General features: G+C 39.7%; 1 protein-coding gene across 2 annotated transcripts; it reads left to right on the plus strand.

Annotated features, from left to right (window-relative positions):
* The first annotated feature begins 940 nt into the window (after positions 1 to 940).
* phc3 (polyhomeotic homolog 3 (Drosophila)) lies at positions 941 to 17,760 on the plus strand. 2 transcript variants are annotated; one of them, XM_041803890.1, is made up of 15 exons: positions 941 to 1,047; positions 3,619 to 3,817; positions 4,525 to 4,680; positions 4,766 to 4,837; positions 4,926 to 5,084; positions 5,263 to 5,352; positions 5,563 to 5,782; positions 7,793 to 8,394; positions 8,486 to 8,612; positions 8,891 to 9,174; positions 9,406 to 9,565; positions 11,512 to 11,623; positions 12,265 to 12,394; positions 14,794 to 15,043; positions 16,585 to 17,760. In XM_041803890.1, exons 2-15 carry the CDS (start codon positions 3,656 to 3,658, stop codon positions 16,737 to 16,739), a joined length of 2,679 nt encoding a protein of 892 aa, XP_041659824.1. In that variant the 5' UTR covers positions 941 to 1,047; positions 3,619 to 3,655; the 3' UTR covers positions 16,740 to 17,760. The 2 variants fall into 2 exon arrangements, with proteins under 2 accessions (XP_041659824.1, XP_041659825.1); XM_041803891.1 differs by having other exon boundaries at positions 8,894 to 9,174.
* Positions 17,761 to 18,664: the final 904 nt, after the last annotated feature.

Raw genomic sequence — 18,664 nt, forward strand, 5'->3', positions numbered from 1 at the left:
TGTATTCTACATTGATTTAAATATCTTTATTTTTCTGATTAACCACTTGATTTAACAAAATACCAAATGATGTTATATCTAACATTTAAAGCAACATGAAAGAAGTTATAAATTCAATCTCCACTGTCCTGACGTGCTACTTTTCCATCAGCCACTCGGCATATCTGTAATGTTTAAACTCAGTCTATAGATTGAATATTATTTTTCTTTCTTTCTTTCTTTCTTTCTTTCTTTCTTTCTTTCTTTCTTTCTTTCCCTCCATAGTCAATGCCTGCTTGGTCGTGCAATAAAGGGCGACATTGAAAAAAGAAATATGATCATAAATTTGGATTTGGACTTAGGCTATTGCTTTGATTTTGCATGTAGGATCTTGACAAATATTATTAGTAGTTTTATCACACATTATTTCCATTCTTATGACGAAAGTTTGATCAAATTATGTCTGCAGAGAAATGCTATAGCATTTCTCTGCAGACATAATTTGATCCTATATATATATATATATATATATATATATATATATTTTTTTTTTTTTTTTTTTTTTTAAATGTACTATTTTACAGACATAGATGTTTATGGAAATAATAGATCACGTATATCCAAATGCTTGTCAGCCCATGAGCTGTTTAATATTTAGGCTTTTTTTTTGGTATCTGTTCTCTCTTTAAAGCTCTGAAAGTCAAAATCCGGTCCTCATATTTTAATACAAATTATCTGATTACTACCGTTTTTGTAACGATCGGTTTTGTAAGGCGCATAAACACATATAGTAACCTGTTGTAGCCTAGTGTAGCCTACATCCCCGGGACCCCCCCCCCCGCAGCAGGAGCGCAGCGGGCAGCCCTGGATGTGGAAGGTCCTCCCGCACTGTGAGCGGTGCTGTATCTGTTTTTTTATTAATATATAGGCTATCGCCTTCTATACAGCGTCCGATGCTTATTTTTATCTCCATCTTAGACAGCACTGACGCATGTAGACTTCATGACTGGGACAATGTGCCGGGCTACGGGCAGTTCCTGATGGCTCATGTCTATCAACAACGGGCAGGTAACGCCGACAAGAGGTGAATGATTGCGCATGCATAAAGAGCAGAGAGAGAGAGAGAGACAGTGGAGGCTAAGGGACAGACAACCTGACTGTTGAATGTATTATCTGAGTATCATATATAGACCTTAGAGTCAACATTAGGCTGATTGTAAAGGTTGGGGTTTATCGAGAATACCCTAATGTGTGCTGGAGAAACGCGGCTCTGCAGCAAAATGTGATCAATATTCAAGCTTTCCTAGCAGGAAAGACAATAGTGTTCAGCCTCGTGAAAACAGGGATACTTCTTAAGTTTAATACTCCCTTTAAAGATTGATAAACTTAAAAATCTATGAACAGAATTGTAATATGTATCAGCCAATACAAGTATAAACGAAACCTTGCTGCATTGATGCACTAATGTTTAATGGCTTCATAGATGAGCTAATACTTCTCGATGACCATTGTGTCACCATCTTTCAAAATAGTGTATTATACCTGAAAATGTCATTAAAATGACATTGTTTCAGTAATTTGTAGAGCCATGGTTTGAAATATGCAAGCAGACATTTTAGAGATCATATGATCTCTATGGTATTGAGAAAGAATTAAAAATATTTATTTGTATACCACAATCTACATGTATGCTAATCTACTGATGGCACACTGTTCAGAATCACAAGTGCTGTGTTTATAACCTTGAATAACTTTTAGAACAGAAAAAGAACCAGAATCAGTTTGTTCTCAACTTGTGTAATAAGGGGGATCTATTAAACAGTAGACAGAACAAAAAATAGCAAGCAATATTAAAATGGTAACAATATAAAAATTGTTGATAATTTAGAAATGGTTTTAAGTGAATACGATTGGTAAACATCTTGAAAGAAGAGCCTTGACAAATTTCAACTGAGACATTGAAAGTGATAATTTTGCAGATGTGATGTAAAGAGCTAAGGTTCTTTAGAGCAGTGGTGGGGGTAGTGGGGGTCCGGACCCCCTGGAAGGGTCGCAAGACACTAAGAGGAGGTCACAAGATGCCTTCCAAATCACAGAGAGTATTTTTTAAATGGTTTCACATTTGGTATTTTACCCATTTTTGAAGAAATATATGCATAAGATTGGTACCATTTGAAATGAAAACATGGTCATTTGGTGAGATTTATGCTGAAATCATGAAGTAGTAGTGTTTTAAAAATCCTTAAAATGTAAGTCTGCAAATGCCTAACTGTGAATGTGCATGGCTGTGTTAAACTCCTCCCATGATACATATAATTTCATCATTTAAAAATCTGCTATATTTGCACATAAGTTGTTTGCCATTGTACCACAGCTCTAAAGCAGGGGTTCCCAAACTGTCCTGCTTGCCACCCCCAAAACCAGGGTGTCAGAGATCAGTGACCCCGACTGAACCTGAAGGTCAGAATGTTTTCTCAAAAGCCCTGAATTTCCAGGTGAATAAAAGACATGAATATTAGATGATGACTATTGGACGGACCTTGCTGATGCATCACATGACATGGATTTTTTTTAGGACAATCAGACATAACCATGTATTTTTTCCCAAGCTCTTTTTTATTACATATTGTCATAAATATAAACATTGTCTACAACCACAGGAGTACACCGTAACTGTTACCTTCCTTTTTGTTTTTCATGTTCTTAAAAATTTCATGCCAGCTACAACTTTTACACCAAATTCCAATCCTGCCTGTGCTTTGTAGCCTTTTTTTAAAGAAAAAAACTGGTCTTTTTTGCCCTTTATGAGAGGCAAAACTAAAAATCATTGATATTTAACATGTTTTATTAAGATTTTCAGATGATAAAAACAGTTTAAGGACAATCAGATATTAGATATAATGTCTAATAATGTAATGAAGTGGAGCTATCATTTTTGCCCTAATTATGTTCACATTTCTTTGCACAAAAGTGTGTACTTGCATTTAAATGATAAATGACTTAAAAATAGTGAATCAAACTGTCTTATAGGGACTAAATTTACATTTCATAACCTGTGGACCCTTCTAAACCTGGGCTAGTCCTGGTTGTTTATGGTTTCTAGCTCCACCTCTGATTATATTTTCACACCACTGTGTTAAAAAAATGTATGTCTTTTGGTGGAAAACCTCAATTACTGTGATATCAGTTTAAACTTGTTTGCTTTTCTCTGAAAGTTTTTAAGAAAGAAAAAGAAAATTTGTGATTTTCGTGTAAATATTTTTTTATCAAGAATTATTTTCTGGATCATATCTCTTAAAAATTGTGGCAGGTCTATTTTACTTGTTGCATACTGCATGTTGATGATTTAAGGAGGACAGAACATGATAAAGTAGCTCAGGTAAGTGCTTTTTTAAAGTTTTGTATTTCTGGTTTGTATTTATTTAGATAGGACAGTGGATGGAGTAGGGAATGGGGAATGAATGAGACATAGAGTGGAAAAATAACCAGTGGGACAGGATCCACAGGCTGGATTGGAACCTGTGTCAGAAATTGCAGATGACTGAAATTAGTACAACACTATCAGCCTGACTCAAGAGCATTTAAATCATATTTATTTGATCTTTTATTATCAAATTTCTATCCATCCTTTATTCTCAGTATCTACCTACCCCTGAATCTGTGTGTGACCTGGGAGATGGAGAAACAGTCAGATGCTAACAGGACTGTGGTCACCACCACCCCCACCACATCAGCTACTGTAACCATGGCAACAGTCAGCTGCAGCAGCAGCACCATGTGTGCCCCGGCGCCCTCTACCTCCCTCAGCATCATCTCACCAGACAGACAGGCTGTCCAGGTAATAGACAGTACCTAGGGACTTTAAAGTCACTGTTTCATTTGTTGAACAAAAAGACCAGGGGATAGACAGATCCATGGGCAACAGCAGGTACTGAACTTTAAGACAGCCCAAGAAATAGAGAGTATTATGGACTGGTGCAGCCATTTGTTTTTGTTTTGAGAGGATTCCATGTCACTGATTGTAGCAGGGAGCACTGTATCAATGATTTCATGTCACACAAAGGTAATTCAAGTAGTCAAAAGCACCTACAATATGATCATATATGATTTCAAGCAAAAAATTCAACATTCCTTTATTGTCAGGTTCATAGCAGAAAAAAATGATGTTGCATCAAGACGCTAAAAACAAGTTGGAAAATGTACACAATTCAGCAATTAACAGCTGTGGCCAAATGCTTTTGTCCATATAGTGCACACACACACACACACACCCCCCCCCACACACACACATATATATATATAAAGATAGATAGATATATGTATATGCAGCATCCAATCCAGGTAAAAGTCAGAACCTTGGGCTATGCTTCTGTATACACTAGTGAGTTGAGATGAGTCCAAGTAGTAGACAGTACCCAGGACTCTGAATAATAGAGTTCTAAACCCCTGTAGCCATTGCTTGACTTCATAGGGAGGAAACTGAGTGTCAGATATTGGACCTCAATTAAATTAAGTGCTTGATGTATCAAATATGTGATTTAATAGGTGATCCAGCACGCCATCCACAGACCTCAGAGCATGGCAGCCCAGTACCTGCATCATATGTACGCAGCCCAGCAGCAGCACCTCATGCTGCAGACAGCAGCCCTGCAGCAGCACCCGCACTCCCCCCACCTGCAGAGTCTGGCCACAATACAGCAGGTCAGGATGATGTTGCCTGTGTAGTATGGGTAGTTATTTTAACATGAGCTATAATATGTAACATTCATTCCATTTTTTTTTTCAGGCTTCAGTGCGTCAGAGACAGTCACCCTCATCATCTAGCAGTGGTTTGGTTCACCAGCCTGTTGCTTCATCTGTAAGTATTAGTGTGACAGGTTATAATCCAGCTCTGTGCACAAATATAACCTCAACATCTCCCTTCCTCATACTGTCCCTGAATCTAGATAACACTTCCATCATCCCAAGTAACGGCCCAGCTGATTGGTCGAACCCAAACATCTAACTCCGCCAGTGCAGCAACCTCCATATCCCAACAGGCCATGCTTCTGGGAAGCAGACCTTCCAACTGTAGCCAAGCTCAGATGTACCTCCGCACTCAAATGGTGAAAAGCCTTTCAAATCTTGCTTGCTATTTGTCACACTGGGTCTATAGAACTGCATGCATTGATTGCCCTATTTTTCTCGCTGCTGAATGCATTTTTTATGCTTTCGTCTCTATCTGATTAAATTTTTTCAAAGCCACTTGCCATATCTGTCCCCTTTTTGCTTCTCTTTCGTCAGCTCATCCTGACGCCTGCAGCCCCATTGGCTGCAGTTCAGTCAGACCTTCCAGCTGTCACCTCCTGCTCGTCACTACCTACCTCCTCTCAGGTAAAAACTGACTCTGTAAAAAAAGATTAACCTGCCATGCCACAAAACCTCAAATATTATAGACTTAAGTAAACCATTTGAATATACGTCACATCTATAATTAAAAAAAAAAGTGGTAAGAACAGGGTAAAGACCATTCTTCGGGTTTTTAAATGATTGAGAATATATTTGTCTTTGTTAAACAGTTATTTTCTGCCTTCATGTATTCAGGTGCAGAATCTAGCCCTACATGCCCATTTGCCTGGCGCTCTGGCCACCGCCAGATCACACCACAGTGTGATTTTAAAGCCATCTGCCCAGTCTCAAGCAACCACCTTATCCAAGACATCAGTCTGTGCTCCCAAGACTAACCAGCTGACCGACACATTAACAGAAACAGGACCTGCTGGTGTCTCCCAACTGTCCCCAGGAGCTAAGATTATAACACCAGGTGAGCTAATGTGTTCAAATCGTTAGGATTAAGGGAAAGATTACAAAGACCACGTGTGAAAGGCTCAAGTAGTAAGTCACTGTAACCGGAATCAACTATTACTCTTTCAACACTTGTGGTAAAATCTGTTAACAATAGTGAACCTTTACTGACAGTGGACTTCACAAGTGATGTTTTTTTTTTTATTACTGAAGCATTACAGTACAGGTACAGAGCAATATGATTCAATTAGACATGACATGATACAGCACAGTATGATACAACACAATACAGTATAATCAAGATGGTGCAAGTTATGTAGTATGATACAGTACAATAAGGTACAGTGTGATGAAATAATATATGTTACCGCAAGGCTGACATATAGAGACAGACACCCAGGCACTGTCACTCTCTCACTCACACCCTACGGCCAATTTAGAGTCACCAATTAACCTAATGAGTATGTCTTTGGTGGTGGGAGGAGGCCAGAGTACCTGTAGAGAACCCACGCATGCACAGAGGCTGTGAGGTAACAGCGCTAACCTCTGCTCCACAATACCATACCATACAATAAAATGATACGATATAATATGACGTGGCACGGGCCGGTACAGGACGGTATGATACTATATCAGTGGAGATGATACAATACAGTGAGATAATATACCTCACGATAGGATTTGGTATGATATGGTATGGTATGGTATGGTATGGTATGGTATACGATACAATACGATACGCTTTGGTATGGTATGGTGTGGTATTGTATAATATGATACTATACAATAAGATACCATAGGATTCCATACTATACCATACTTTGTTATACAATCAAATAAGAAATGATACAACATGATAGATGCAAGGGCTGCTATGGGACTGTGTGACGATACGATACGATACGATACAATACAATACAGAACATATGATATAGTACGATATGACCCAACATGAAAATTAAGTAATATCCATCTAAAGTAAATAACATGTTCTGCATTTTTGAACAAATTAAGTCAAATTTCAGACAATGGACAGCACAGTCTATACTCTACAATATGTTGCGATACCTCATGATAGGATTTTGTGTGTGTTATGTTATGTTATGTTATGTTATGTTATGTTATGTTATGTTATGTTATGTTATGTTATGGTTTGGTATGGTATGGCATGGCATGGTATGGCATTGTATGGCATGGTATGGCATGGTATGTATGGTACGGCATGGCATGGTATGGTATGGTATGGCATGGCATGGCATAGCATGGCTTGGTATGGTATGGTATGGTATGGCATGGCTCGATATAGCATGGCATTGTATGGTATGTATGGTATGGCTTGGTATGGTACGGTACGGTATGGTACAGTACGGTATGGTTTGGTATGGTATGGTATGGCATGACATTGTATGGTATGGTGTTGTATGTATGATATAGTATGATACGATACAACAAGATACCAAAGGATACCATACAATATCATACTCTACCATACTACATCATACCATAAAATAAGACTGATACAATATGATGCGATACAGGGTGCTACGGGACTGTGTGACGATATGATGCGATACGATACAATACGATACAGAATATATGGTATGGTACAGTATGACCCGACATGAAAATAAAGTAATATCCTTCTAATGTAAATAACATGTTTGGCGTTTTTGAACAAACTAAGTCAAATTTCAGGCAATGGACATCACAGTCTATTCATGCTGTCATAAACTAAAAAAAGTCTGTACTTCACAACAAGAGTTCACTATGTCAAGATTTTACTTAGAAACAACAGCCTTTGATGTGGAATGGTCAAAGACACAACCACACCAAACCAGGACATTAGACACCCAAATACTTTTCATATCAACCACTAAACCATGTCCCAAATATGACTGAAATTGACCAGTAAATGTGGATGTCATATTAACTTTGCCTGGTTAAGCTTTATGTCAAACACCTTCCCAGACTCTTTCACATGCTGTTCAATGACTATCTCTGTAATAGTCTCATTCACTTCTCTTTTCAGCTTACTCTCTGGTTAAGCAGCAGCTGTCCTGTCAGCCAGGCCAGCACCAGCTCATCCTCCAGCAGACAACAGGAGGAACTCAACAACACCGCCAACTTCAACCCATCGCCCTCCGAGTCGCACCTCCAGAAACCAACTCCACCCCTCTCTCTCTTTCAATTAAAAGACTGACCACAAACAGCACCCAATCGCAAACTAACAATGACGCCCCAGCTTCTTCTTCATCTTCTTCTGTTACCAGCGTTTTTGCATCATCAACTCATACCTCAATCCCAGCAGCAGCTGTCCAACCTCAGCCTCCTCCTCTGGTGGCTGCTCCTCAGCGTCGGACCTCATTTCCTCAAGTGCTGAATCAACCCCCGCCTCCCCCTCCACCTCTGGTTCTCCCCAGGCTCTCCCATAATCCCCCTGCCTCCCTCCAGAGGCTCTCTCTGCACTCTGTCCAGGCCTTAGCAGTCCAGTCAGGACAGGTGCTGCTGACAGAGCAGGAGTTGCCTGTAGCTGAGGCTCTTGTCCAGATGCCCTACCAGAACCTTCCTCCTCCTCAGACTGTGGCTGTGGACCTAAAAGTTCATCCAGTCAAACCAAGCGAAACCCCATCAGTAAGTGATCATTTTTGTAGTTCAGATTTGTAAGCATTCGTCATCAGTGGGTGTGATTTTGATTAAGAGTCTGTTGTGGTTTGGATTTCAGCCTGGGCAAACATCCAAAGTGAATGGATTGAGCTCATCAGAGAAGAAAGATGATTGTTCTGACAGTTTGCAGAGAGAAGGGACCGCCATACCTCCACCTGTGCCTCCAGCAGAGCATAACAGTGCAGGTGAAATATGATGCAAACAGAACCTATTGACCCTTAATCTTTGACCTACAACCAGGAACTAATCTATCAATCAAGCAATAATGCATAACCAAATCTATCTCAAGAGATAAGAACCTGTTCTATTTGTTGGATTGATTGCAGTCAGGTGTAAGCTAACCTTACTGAAACAAGGCAACCTGAACAAAACTTCTGGACAGTAAAGCTGATTTTGGTTAATTCACCTACTACTGATTTGCTTTATAAACCCCCCACTCTGTTATCTTTCCTGTCTTTAACAGCAGTGTTGGACTACTCCTTCATCACATCCAGTTCTTCAGTCATCAAGTCACCAGCTGTTGAAGAGCTGTCCCAGCTCAGCGCTACCAACAGCAGCAGCATCAACCCTCCTCCTCCATCTCCTCCTCTGCCTCCTCCCATCCTCCCAGCAGCAGTCCGAGGCCCCAGCCAGCCTCCTACCTCCCCAGACAGCCCCTCAGTGAGCCCTGACAAGATCCTCACAGCCCATGTTCTCACACACCTGGTAGAGGGTTTCGTTATTAGAGAGGGTCTGGAGCCTTTCCCGGTATATACTTCTCATTTATTATTAACATTAAATTTTGCATCACTGAATCAATGAAAATAAATTACTAATGAAATATGATGGATAGCAGCACTGACTGTCTTCTTCTGTTTAGGTCTTTTTATCAGATTGGTTTATAAACAGAATTTATTTTCTGACTATTTATACTAAAAGCTTGTGTTTTTCTATATCTGTGATTAAAACTTTATTGTCTAAATTGACCTCTTAATGCAGGTGTTTCCCACATCGCTGTTATCAGAGCAGCAGGCTTCCCTGCCTGAATCCCAGGAGATTCAAACCAATGGCAATGTAACGGCAGATGACAGTCCACTGGAGGCTGACCTGTCTGACTCTACGGACTCTGAGATGGAAAATGACGAAACTACTGCAGATGGTAAGGTGGTCTTTGTGTGTGAATTTACCTAGGTGACCATTTCAAAGGGAAAAATTGTAAATCCTCTCTCCAAAAACCTAGAGATATAAGGGTTGATTCACATAATACACTGCTTACAACATCTTCAGAATGTGTCCTCAGACTTCTTGGGCTAAGAGAAGAAAACATACAAAAACACATTACATCTGTAGCTGCATCATTGCACTGGGTCAGGGATGTAAAGATGTGGTAAAAGGTTGTGGGATGGAGGGATGAGGGTATGGGTCAATGGAAAAAGGGATAAGGTAAGGTTTGTGGGATGGGGAGATCAAGAGATGAGGGTAAGAGTTGAGAGCTGAGGGTTTGAGGTTAGGGACAAAGGATTAAGGGATGAGGGTAAGTGTCATGGGATGAAGGGATAAGGTAAGGGTTGTGGGAAGGAGGGATGAAGATTTTATTTAATTTTATTTAACCAGGAAAACCTCATTGAGATCAAAAATCTAATTTACAAGAGTGTCCTGAACAAGAAGGGCAGCAGCACAATGAACAGAGTCACAGACATGAAATATTACAGTTAAAAAAACACAGGTCAAACAAACTGCAAATCACAGAGCACAATGTCAAGATATGAAGAGTCAGGGGATAAAGACATGATGTAAGGGTTGTTGTGGGATGGAGGGATGAGGTAAGGGTTCGGGGATGGAGGGATGAAGATATGAGGAGTCAAGGAATAAAGGGAAGATGTAAGGGTTGTTGTTGGATGAGAGATGAGGTAAGGGTTGTTGGATGAAGGGATGATGTCAGGGTTGGGGGATGAAGAGATGAGGGTATAGGTCAATGGATAAAGGGAAGAGGTAAGTCATGGAATATAGAGATAAGGTCAGGGTCTTGGGATGTAGGGATCAAGGAATTAGGGTAAGGGTCTATGGAAGTAGGGATGAGGTCAGGGTTGTGGGATTCAGGGATGAGGTAAGGATTGTTGGATGTAGGGATGAGGTAAGGGTTGTGGGAGTAGGGAGGAGGTAAGGGTTGTGGGATGAAGGGATGATGTAAGGCTTGTAGGATGTAGGGAGGAGGTAAGGGTTGTGGGATGAAGGGATGATGTAAGGCTTGTAGGATGTAGGGATGAGGTCAGGGTTGGGGGATGGAGGGATAAGGTAAGGGTTGTGGGAGTAGGGAGGAGGTAAGGGTTGTGGGATAAAAGGGAGGAGGTAAGGGTTGTTGGATGTAGGGATGAGGTAAAGGTTGTGGGATGTAGGGATGAGGTGAGGGTTGTAGGATGGAGGAATGAAGAGATGGGCTAAGGGTTGTGGGATGTAGGGATAAAGGGATTAGTTAAGGGTTGTGGGATGAATGGATGGATGGATGACAGGGTGACGGTTTAGGGTCTCTGAGGTTACGTGGACATAGGAGACTGATGACTGGCTGGTGCCCACTGATCTTGGTCTAATGTAGAAAACCAGAGGCATCGAGACTGGGTAGAAAAACTGTCCCTTTGTCCCAACCACAGTGGTTCCTGTATCTAGAGGGAATTAAGTTTAAAATAAAGGGATTTGGGAGGTAGCGATGTGAAAGTAAAAGCAGAGTCAGAGAAATATGTTTGGCAACAGAAATGAGATGTGTTTGAGGTGTGGTCTATGTTTTTAAAGTTTATAAAGCTATTTTTAATCATGCCATGACCACATTAAAAACTGCTGAAAGACAGTGCCTTTTCCATAGCTGCAAAATGATTCCAGTTGAATAGCTAGACTTTGTAAAAATGCCCAAAGACCCTTTGACCTCCTTGCATTTTCTTTCTATTGATTTCACATTCAATTTACATCTTACCTTTCATCTTACAGTGCTAATTTGTGTAGGACTCCATTTAATGTCCTTCTCTTTATGTTATGCTGTCTTCAGTAAGTTGGGCCATTGTGTCTTTGTGTTTTAGAAGTGTATGACTAATGGCTGGTCCCGTAATGTTGCAGATCTGGTGGAGAGTGCATCAGGTGTGCTGGAGTGCGAGTTCTGTGGGAGTCGAGGTTATGCTAACACGTTTCTGCGCTCCAAGCGCTTCTGCTCCATGGCATGTGTCCGAAGGTGAATCTCAAACACCACACACACACATTCAATATAATTGTTTTGAAAAGCAGCTATGATGCTTGGGCATTTCAACTTGTTGTTGATCAGGGATTGTGCCTAAGTGGAAACTTACCACAATTTCTAGAATATTATGTGTAAAAATGATGAGTAATACCCCAGACTGACTAAATATGGCCTTAAGCAAGGCACTAGATTTTGGTTGGGATCTAATGAATAAAAATGCAGGATTTTGCCCATAAAGAGCATAACTTGTATTAATAATGATCAACAATGTTGTGTTGTTTTTATTGTTTATTTACTTCTCAAAATGCCCATTTCATTGTTTGTGAAACATGTAATCTGACAGTTTGAATCTATTTGGCTTCATTTAGGTTTAAAGACAGAGTCTCATGAGTATAATTAGCACCAGATTTCCCTTTGAGACTTCTTGAGGCATTAAAGAGAGGACAGCTTTGAGTCCAGATCCAACAAAACCCTGTATCTGCACTGAGTAAATAATGGAAAACAGTCCCAAAAGGCTTCAGGGCCTCATGAATGACATCGTGACTGCAGGGCCATCACAACACAAAGTGATCATCTGCACTGGACTGTATGAAGCATTGGAGTGTTTATGAATATTTTGATGTGTCTGTGTTAAGGTTTAGTGTGAGCTGCACCAAGCGTATCAGCTCGCTGAGAGCAGGCTGCTGGGGTCACAGGCCAATGGGCAGGAGAGGACGACCCCCTAGCAGAGTCAATGGAGCCTCCAGAGAACATTTTCTGAGACAGGTCAGTTAACATCAGTGACCTGCTGCACTCAGCGACATGCTGAGGTGCTGCAGGGATCACTGGTCCTCTGAGATGAGCCGCTCCCGGGGGAACAGCTGCATCCTGCAGCAGCAGAGCTCTGAAGGAGAGCAGTGAAATATGCATACATGTTTGAAGTTTTATAAAATGGGAATCCTTTTTCAAAATGGTGGGATGCCTCAAGTGCTGACTTTTCTTTTTTGGCTTTATTTGACAAATTTCAGGTGATATGTTTAGATAAATTCATCATCCTTCAGACAAAGAAGAGTAGGGATTATGATAAACACTTCTTGTGGCTCTTTACTTTCTGTACAATGCGAAATTCATCTTGTGACTCCTTCTGGCCTTCCCCAACACAAAGATTTTTTAAGCCCTACTGACTTATGCAACAACAACCCATTAATTTGTATCCACAGGGTGAAGTTGATAACTTTTAAAAATAGTACAAGGAAACTAAAGAGAAAGCAGTCGTCATGGTTTAGCTTAAAAGTAAGGTAATGAAGTTAGAAAAACATTTGTAGACAAAGTAAGTTATTGAAATGTACTATAAAGACTTAAAAAGTCATAAAAGGGTTTACTTATGGTAAATAAAAATGGAAATTTATGTTTTTGTCTATTCATTTTATTTTCTTTGAAATTTCATTTTCTTTGTAATGGATGCCTCTACTGTGGTAAATACCTCAGATATAGCTTTAGCATTGTGTTCCATTTTACTAGAACCAGACAAAGTTTTATGCATGAAATAAAGAATAAAAACAACCCTGGAAGCTTTTCATGTTAGGAAAGATGTTTTCGCTCTTCTGCTGACCTGCTTTAGCATGAGTATGTGATGGGGGAAAGGGTTACTTGTTGTGTGAATGCTTGTACACAATGGCTGCTAGTAGAGCGATTAGCTCAGACTTTTGTCAAAACTGGGCAACATTTCTTTATTCAAACAAGTGCAGATGGCAAAACTAAAAACTTTTCCATGACAGAAAAGGTGCTTTTCGCTCCTCTGCTGACCTGCTCTGGCATGAGTTTGTGAGAGTTATGAAGAAAGGGTTACTTGTTGTGAGTGGTTGTATACAAGTGGAGTGGAGAGTAGAGTGATTAGCTCGGACTTAAGCAGGTATACACTGTGCGATTTCAAGCCGACCATACGACAGTCATGGCAGAATGTCATCTCATACTGTGCGACTGAATCCTTTACGACGCACAACGATTGTGCATGAGTTGTGTGCTAACACTGTACTATCTGATGGTCGTGCACGATCTGAGTGCTCACACTGTGCGACTGAAGTCAGGATGGACTATGACAGAAACCTGCAGAGTTTCCTTTTTAAAAAGTCTCAGGGTCTGAGGGTGAAGTGTTTCCAGTCATATTCTCTCTCTCTCCCCCCTCTATCTCTCCTGCTTTCTCTCACGCACTCTCGCTCTCTCTCTCCCACTACCTCTCTCTGTCCCGAACACACAAACAGCATCACCTCTGTGTCAGCTGCAGGTCCACGGATAGGAATATTTACTGCTCATTTATTTCCTTTATCATTGCAGGGTGCATCAAAAAGTCATTCTTACAAAGAAAAACAATCCCCCAAAGTTGTTTATTCTGCTCCCATTTCTGCTCTCACTGTGAAGTGTCTAGGGTTGTACGACCAAAATATCAAACATGCCAGAAATCTTCCTGGCCAGTCAGGAGCAGGTTGTCGGGTCACAGTCAGGCTGTAGTTGGCCATCGTACCCCCATGTACACAGCACGACAAACGATGCCCGATCTGACTGAATGTCGGCCCGACTGCAAAGTGAGTCGTGCGAATCCAAATTCGTGGCTGAATCACAGGAAAACTTGGAGAATTTCTAATTTTTCACAGATATATATTTAGAAGCATTCAAGGAAATGCGAGGGAAATTTCAGAAAGAAACTTCAGATTCATTTGAGGATATTTTGATAATTTTTCTGAAATACATCAGTCACTCCAGATATTCCAGAAAGCTTTTACATACAGCTTTTACAAGGTTAATGACAGCCACCATGACAAGACACGTCCCATTACAATTACACAAATAAAGAATTTATCTGTCTTTGAAAATGTAAAATATTTCAGATACTGTAAGACCTCAATTTGAAAAATAAATATAGAAATGTTTATTCTTAAATCAATATTGATACTTCGAATGCAGACTGATTAAATTCCTTCACAGCCGACATCATATTACGGTAAACTTACCCCTCATAAATGATCAGTCAAAAGCCTGTGGTTGACTGAATCTTTTTGTAATGATATTTTACATTGAAACATTTTTTAACCACAGAATTTAACAGTGGAATTACATGTAAAAGGTAAACAGACTCCCTAATCACACAGCAGATTAAATATTTGTCTGGTCATCTTTGTGCTCCTCAGACTTCCAGGACTTTCAGTTCAGAGGAGGTCCAGCAGAGCTCACAGAGAGAGGAAGAGGAATATGAGCCTCCGGTTCCCATGACAACCAGGCTCCGGAAACAGGCCGAGAGATGGCGAGAGAGGGAGAGACAGACCGAGCGAGAGCAGACGGTGATGGAAACAATCAACGTTTCTGATGGAGAGAAAGACGTCGACTGTCCGTCTCAGTGGAACGTGGAACAAGTGTTCTCGTTTATCAACTCCCTGCCAGGTACTGCTGCTGCATGAGCACAGCTTCTGACACTGGAACAGGTGGTACATTAAAAAAACAGAAACAGGTGGTGTTTTATTATTTACACACCTAAAGACACACTTTTACATTTATTTCCTCATAAGTCACTGAAGATGCTTCTGTTTGTGCCAAATAATCCACTTCAGTATAATATCAAACGCAAATACTGCACTGTGGCAACATTTTCCAAAAAAAGTTGGGACATGGCAAGAAAAGACCGGGACAGTTGTGGAATCCTAAAATAAACACTGGGAACATTCCACAGGTAAGTAGTTTAACTGGTAACAGGTGAGAGTACCATAATGATGTATTTAAAAGAAGCACTCTTGAAAGGCTAAGTTGTTTAAAATCAACAGTGTAACTTTGTAAAAGACTAAATGGGCAAATAGTCCAACAATCAGTCACAACATTCCTTAACACACATTTGTAAGGAATATGGAGGTTTCACCATCTACAGTCCATAATATCAACCAAAGCTTCAGAGAATCTGGAGAAATCTCTGCATGCAATGGGTAAGGCCCATAAACAGCATTAAATGTGTTTGACCTTTGACCCTTCAAGTGGCACTGCATTAAAAGTAGTGATGCCTACTACAATGTTAGCTCAGTAACACTTCAGTTAAAAAGTTAACAATCTACCATGCATAAGTGCTGCCAAACTCTCTGGGTCCAATCTCATCTGAGATTGACTGACCTAAAGTGGAAAAGTGGGCTGTGGCCTGATGAGTCCACATTTCAAATTGTTTTTAGAAATAATGGCTGTTGTGTCCTCTGTGGCTTAACAGGTAAAGGACCATCTAGATTGTTGTGATGGTGTAAAGGTGTATTACTGCCAATGTCTTCATATCTGTGAAGTCCATGATTCATATTGAGAGGAACATACAGGATTTGGAGCACCAAATGCTTCCATCCAGATGGCGCTATTTCAGGGCCATCCCTACTTATTTCAGCAAGACAGTGCCAAGCCACAAATCTGCACAATTCACAACAGTATGGCTTCACAATAAAAGAGGGCAGGTACTAGACTGACCTGCATTCAGTCCAGACCTATCTCCCATTGAAAATGTGTGCCATATCATAATGCACAAAATGCCAAAATGGAAATACCACACTCTTGAGCAACTTAAGATGTACATCAAGCAAGAATGTGAAAGAATTCCCCATTCAGTACTCCAACAATGAGCGTCTTCAGTCCCAAAGTTGATGTAACAGGTTGTAAAGATGCCCCTGATCCAGGTTTTCTGGTGCATGTTGCAGCCATCAAATTTAGAATGTGTGCACACAACATTTGAGCATTAGACATCTTGTCTTTGTGTTGTATTCGTCATAATATAAGTTCGATAGGTTTACTGATTTATTCACATTTTTCGATGCCCCAACTTTTTTTAAAACTGGGGTTTGTAAATGCTGCCAAATCTTTTAACTGAAAAGGTAATTCAATTACCCAGAAATTGTGGAGCAGGCTGCTGTTTAGCAATAGAAGGAATTTAATATGTAATATCCACATTCTCTTTTCTCCAGGTGGTCAGGATGTAGCCGAGGAGTTCCGCTCTCAGGAGATCGATGGACAGGCTCTTCTGCTCCTCACAGAAGATCACCTGGTCAGCACCATGAACGTCAAACTGGGGCCAGCACTGAAGCTCTGTGCTCACATAAATTCCCTGAAAGATGCATAGAAAAATTCATGGTTTCTTGATTAGAGCCAGAATCAAGAAAACAAGAAGGACTGTGTTTTTATCCTGCAGGGATAAAAAGCTCTGTCATTGTTCATGTTGTCTGAATCATTCTGTAACGGAGTGAATCATGTTGAACTAAAATAACTTGCACAGATGCAGTTTTTTTCTCCAGACCGTGCACTGCCAAAGTTTCACTCCTGGCGCCTCCAGAGATGACTCCACACTGCCACAGCTGATTTCTGCACACATGAACATTTCCTGCTATCACCTCTTATCAAAATATTGTAGTGATTGTAGATTGACTCTGGTTATCCATTTGTTTAAAAAATGGTTTAAAAAGGGTTTTATTTAACATTTGTATGGAAGCCCCGAGAGGAAAACCAGAAAAAAAGATTCTACATTTAAGTAATGTTTTTGTCTTGTTTTATGACTGAACATGACAGAATGATCTTTGTTAGGTGAGAGATGCTCCGTGCATAACTCCACTCTATCACACACTTCAGTGCATCTACAATTTCAAACTACAGAAGTAGCCTGAGGTAAAAATTAAAACATTTGCATTAAAATCTAATTTAAAGTATTGAAAACAGAACATGTGCTCTTTGACATTAAAGGGTATTTTTTCACATGGACAATCAAAAACCAAGTATCTTATCAGATCAGATTAAATGATGATAGGTACAAATGTTTTTCACTTGCTATCAACAATGAAAAAAAAATGTTGACAAATAACATGGGGAAATAAACCCTCACATGTCTCTCGGATACATTTGTCAAAGTTCAAACATTTTTTTTGTTTTTTAAATTAGTTATTGAGTCATAACTCAGATGACAAAACATCTGTCATCCTAGTCTTCAGAAACAGTTTTTTTTCCTTTCAGGGCTTCTGTACATTTGAATTTAAAGAAAAGAACTCTACCTTTGCATCTCCAGTCACAAAGTTTACAAAATAAATCATGCCTCATATCTTATGGATTAAATTAGATAAATTTGACCTTAAATTAGCACACAGTTGTAATGAATCCTGGACACAAACTGATGGCAATGTTGTAATTTATGAATTATTTATTAATACTAAATTAAATAAACTAGTAAAACACCTCACTGTTTCAGCCTGTTGTGTGGTTGATCTAAAGTTGCCAAAATCCCTCCTGTCGAGGTGCACTGAATATTAACCTGATCAAAGTTAGCGAAGTAAATTCAGCAGATACATATGTTTTTTAATAAATGATAACTGGTGCTATCAGTTAATTGGTATTTAAACTAATTGGCCAATATTTATTGCAAATGTGAGCAGGATTGCATAACAGATATGATGCTAATCGTATTATAATGATTGGAAATATTGTGCTTTTAAATAGCAAAGCTTTTGAAACAGCAGCGTTGATTTCATCTATAAATTATTATTATATCTTATCCTAATTAAAACTTTGGAAAGCACTACTGATGACATGAATTGAAAGTATACCAAAAAATGTATACCCATGCAAAATCAGACAGGGAAACTTTTCTATCGACCTCTCAGAGAAACCCAGCTTCCCTCCTCTTCTCCTGCACAAGCTTGATGTCACAGCCTTTCTGTAAGACTTGTCCTTATTTTTTGTCCTTATTTATGAGGAATCTACACTTCTCCAAAATTTAAATACATAAAGTATTTACAGTATTAGTGTAAATATGCATCTGTAAAACCACAAACATTTGTTCTGAAGTTACTGCATAAGGCTCCAAAATCATGTCAAAATACACCGTTGAGCTATGGCATGATGGCCATTTATGTAGTCTTATGCATCGGCCCCATCATTATTTCTCCTCTTATAAAGCTTTAACATTTACAGTTTTTGTTGACATGGTCAGACAGCTAATTATTTTACTTTATATTCATCTATGAAGTTGTAGCAAGTGGTGGTGGTGGCATAGTAGTGTAT

The sequence above is a fragment of the Cheilinus undulatus genome, linkage group 13, assembly GCF_018320785.1.
Source record: "Cheilinus undulatus linkage group 13, ASM1832078v1, whole genome shotgun sequence".
Taxonomy (NCBI): Eukaryota; Metazoa; Chordata; class Actinopteri; order Labriformes; family Labridae; genus Cheilinus; species Cheilinus undulatus.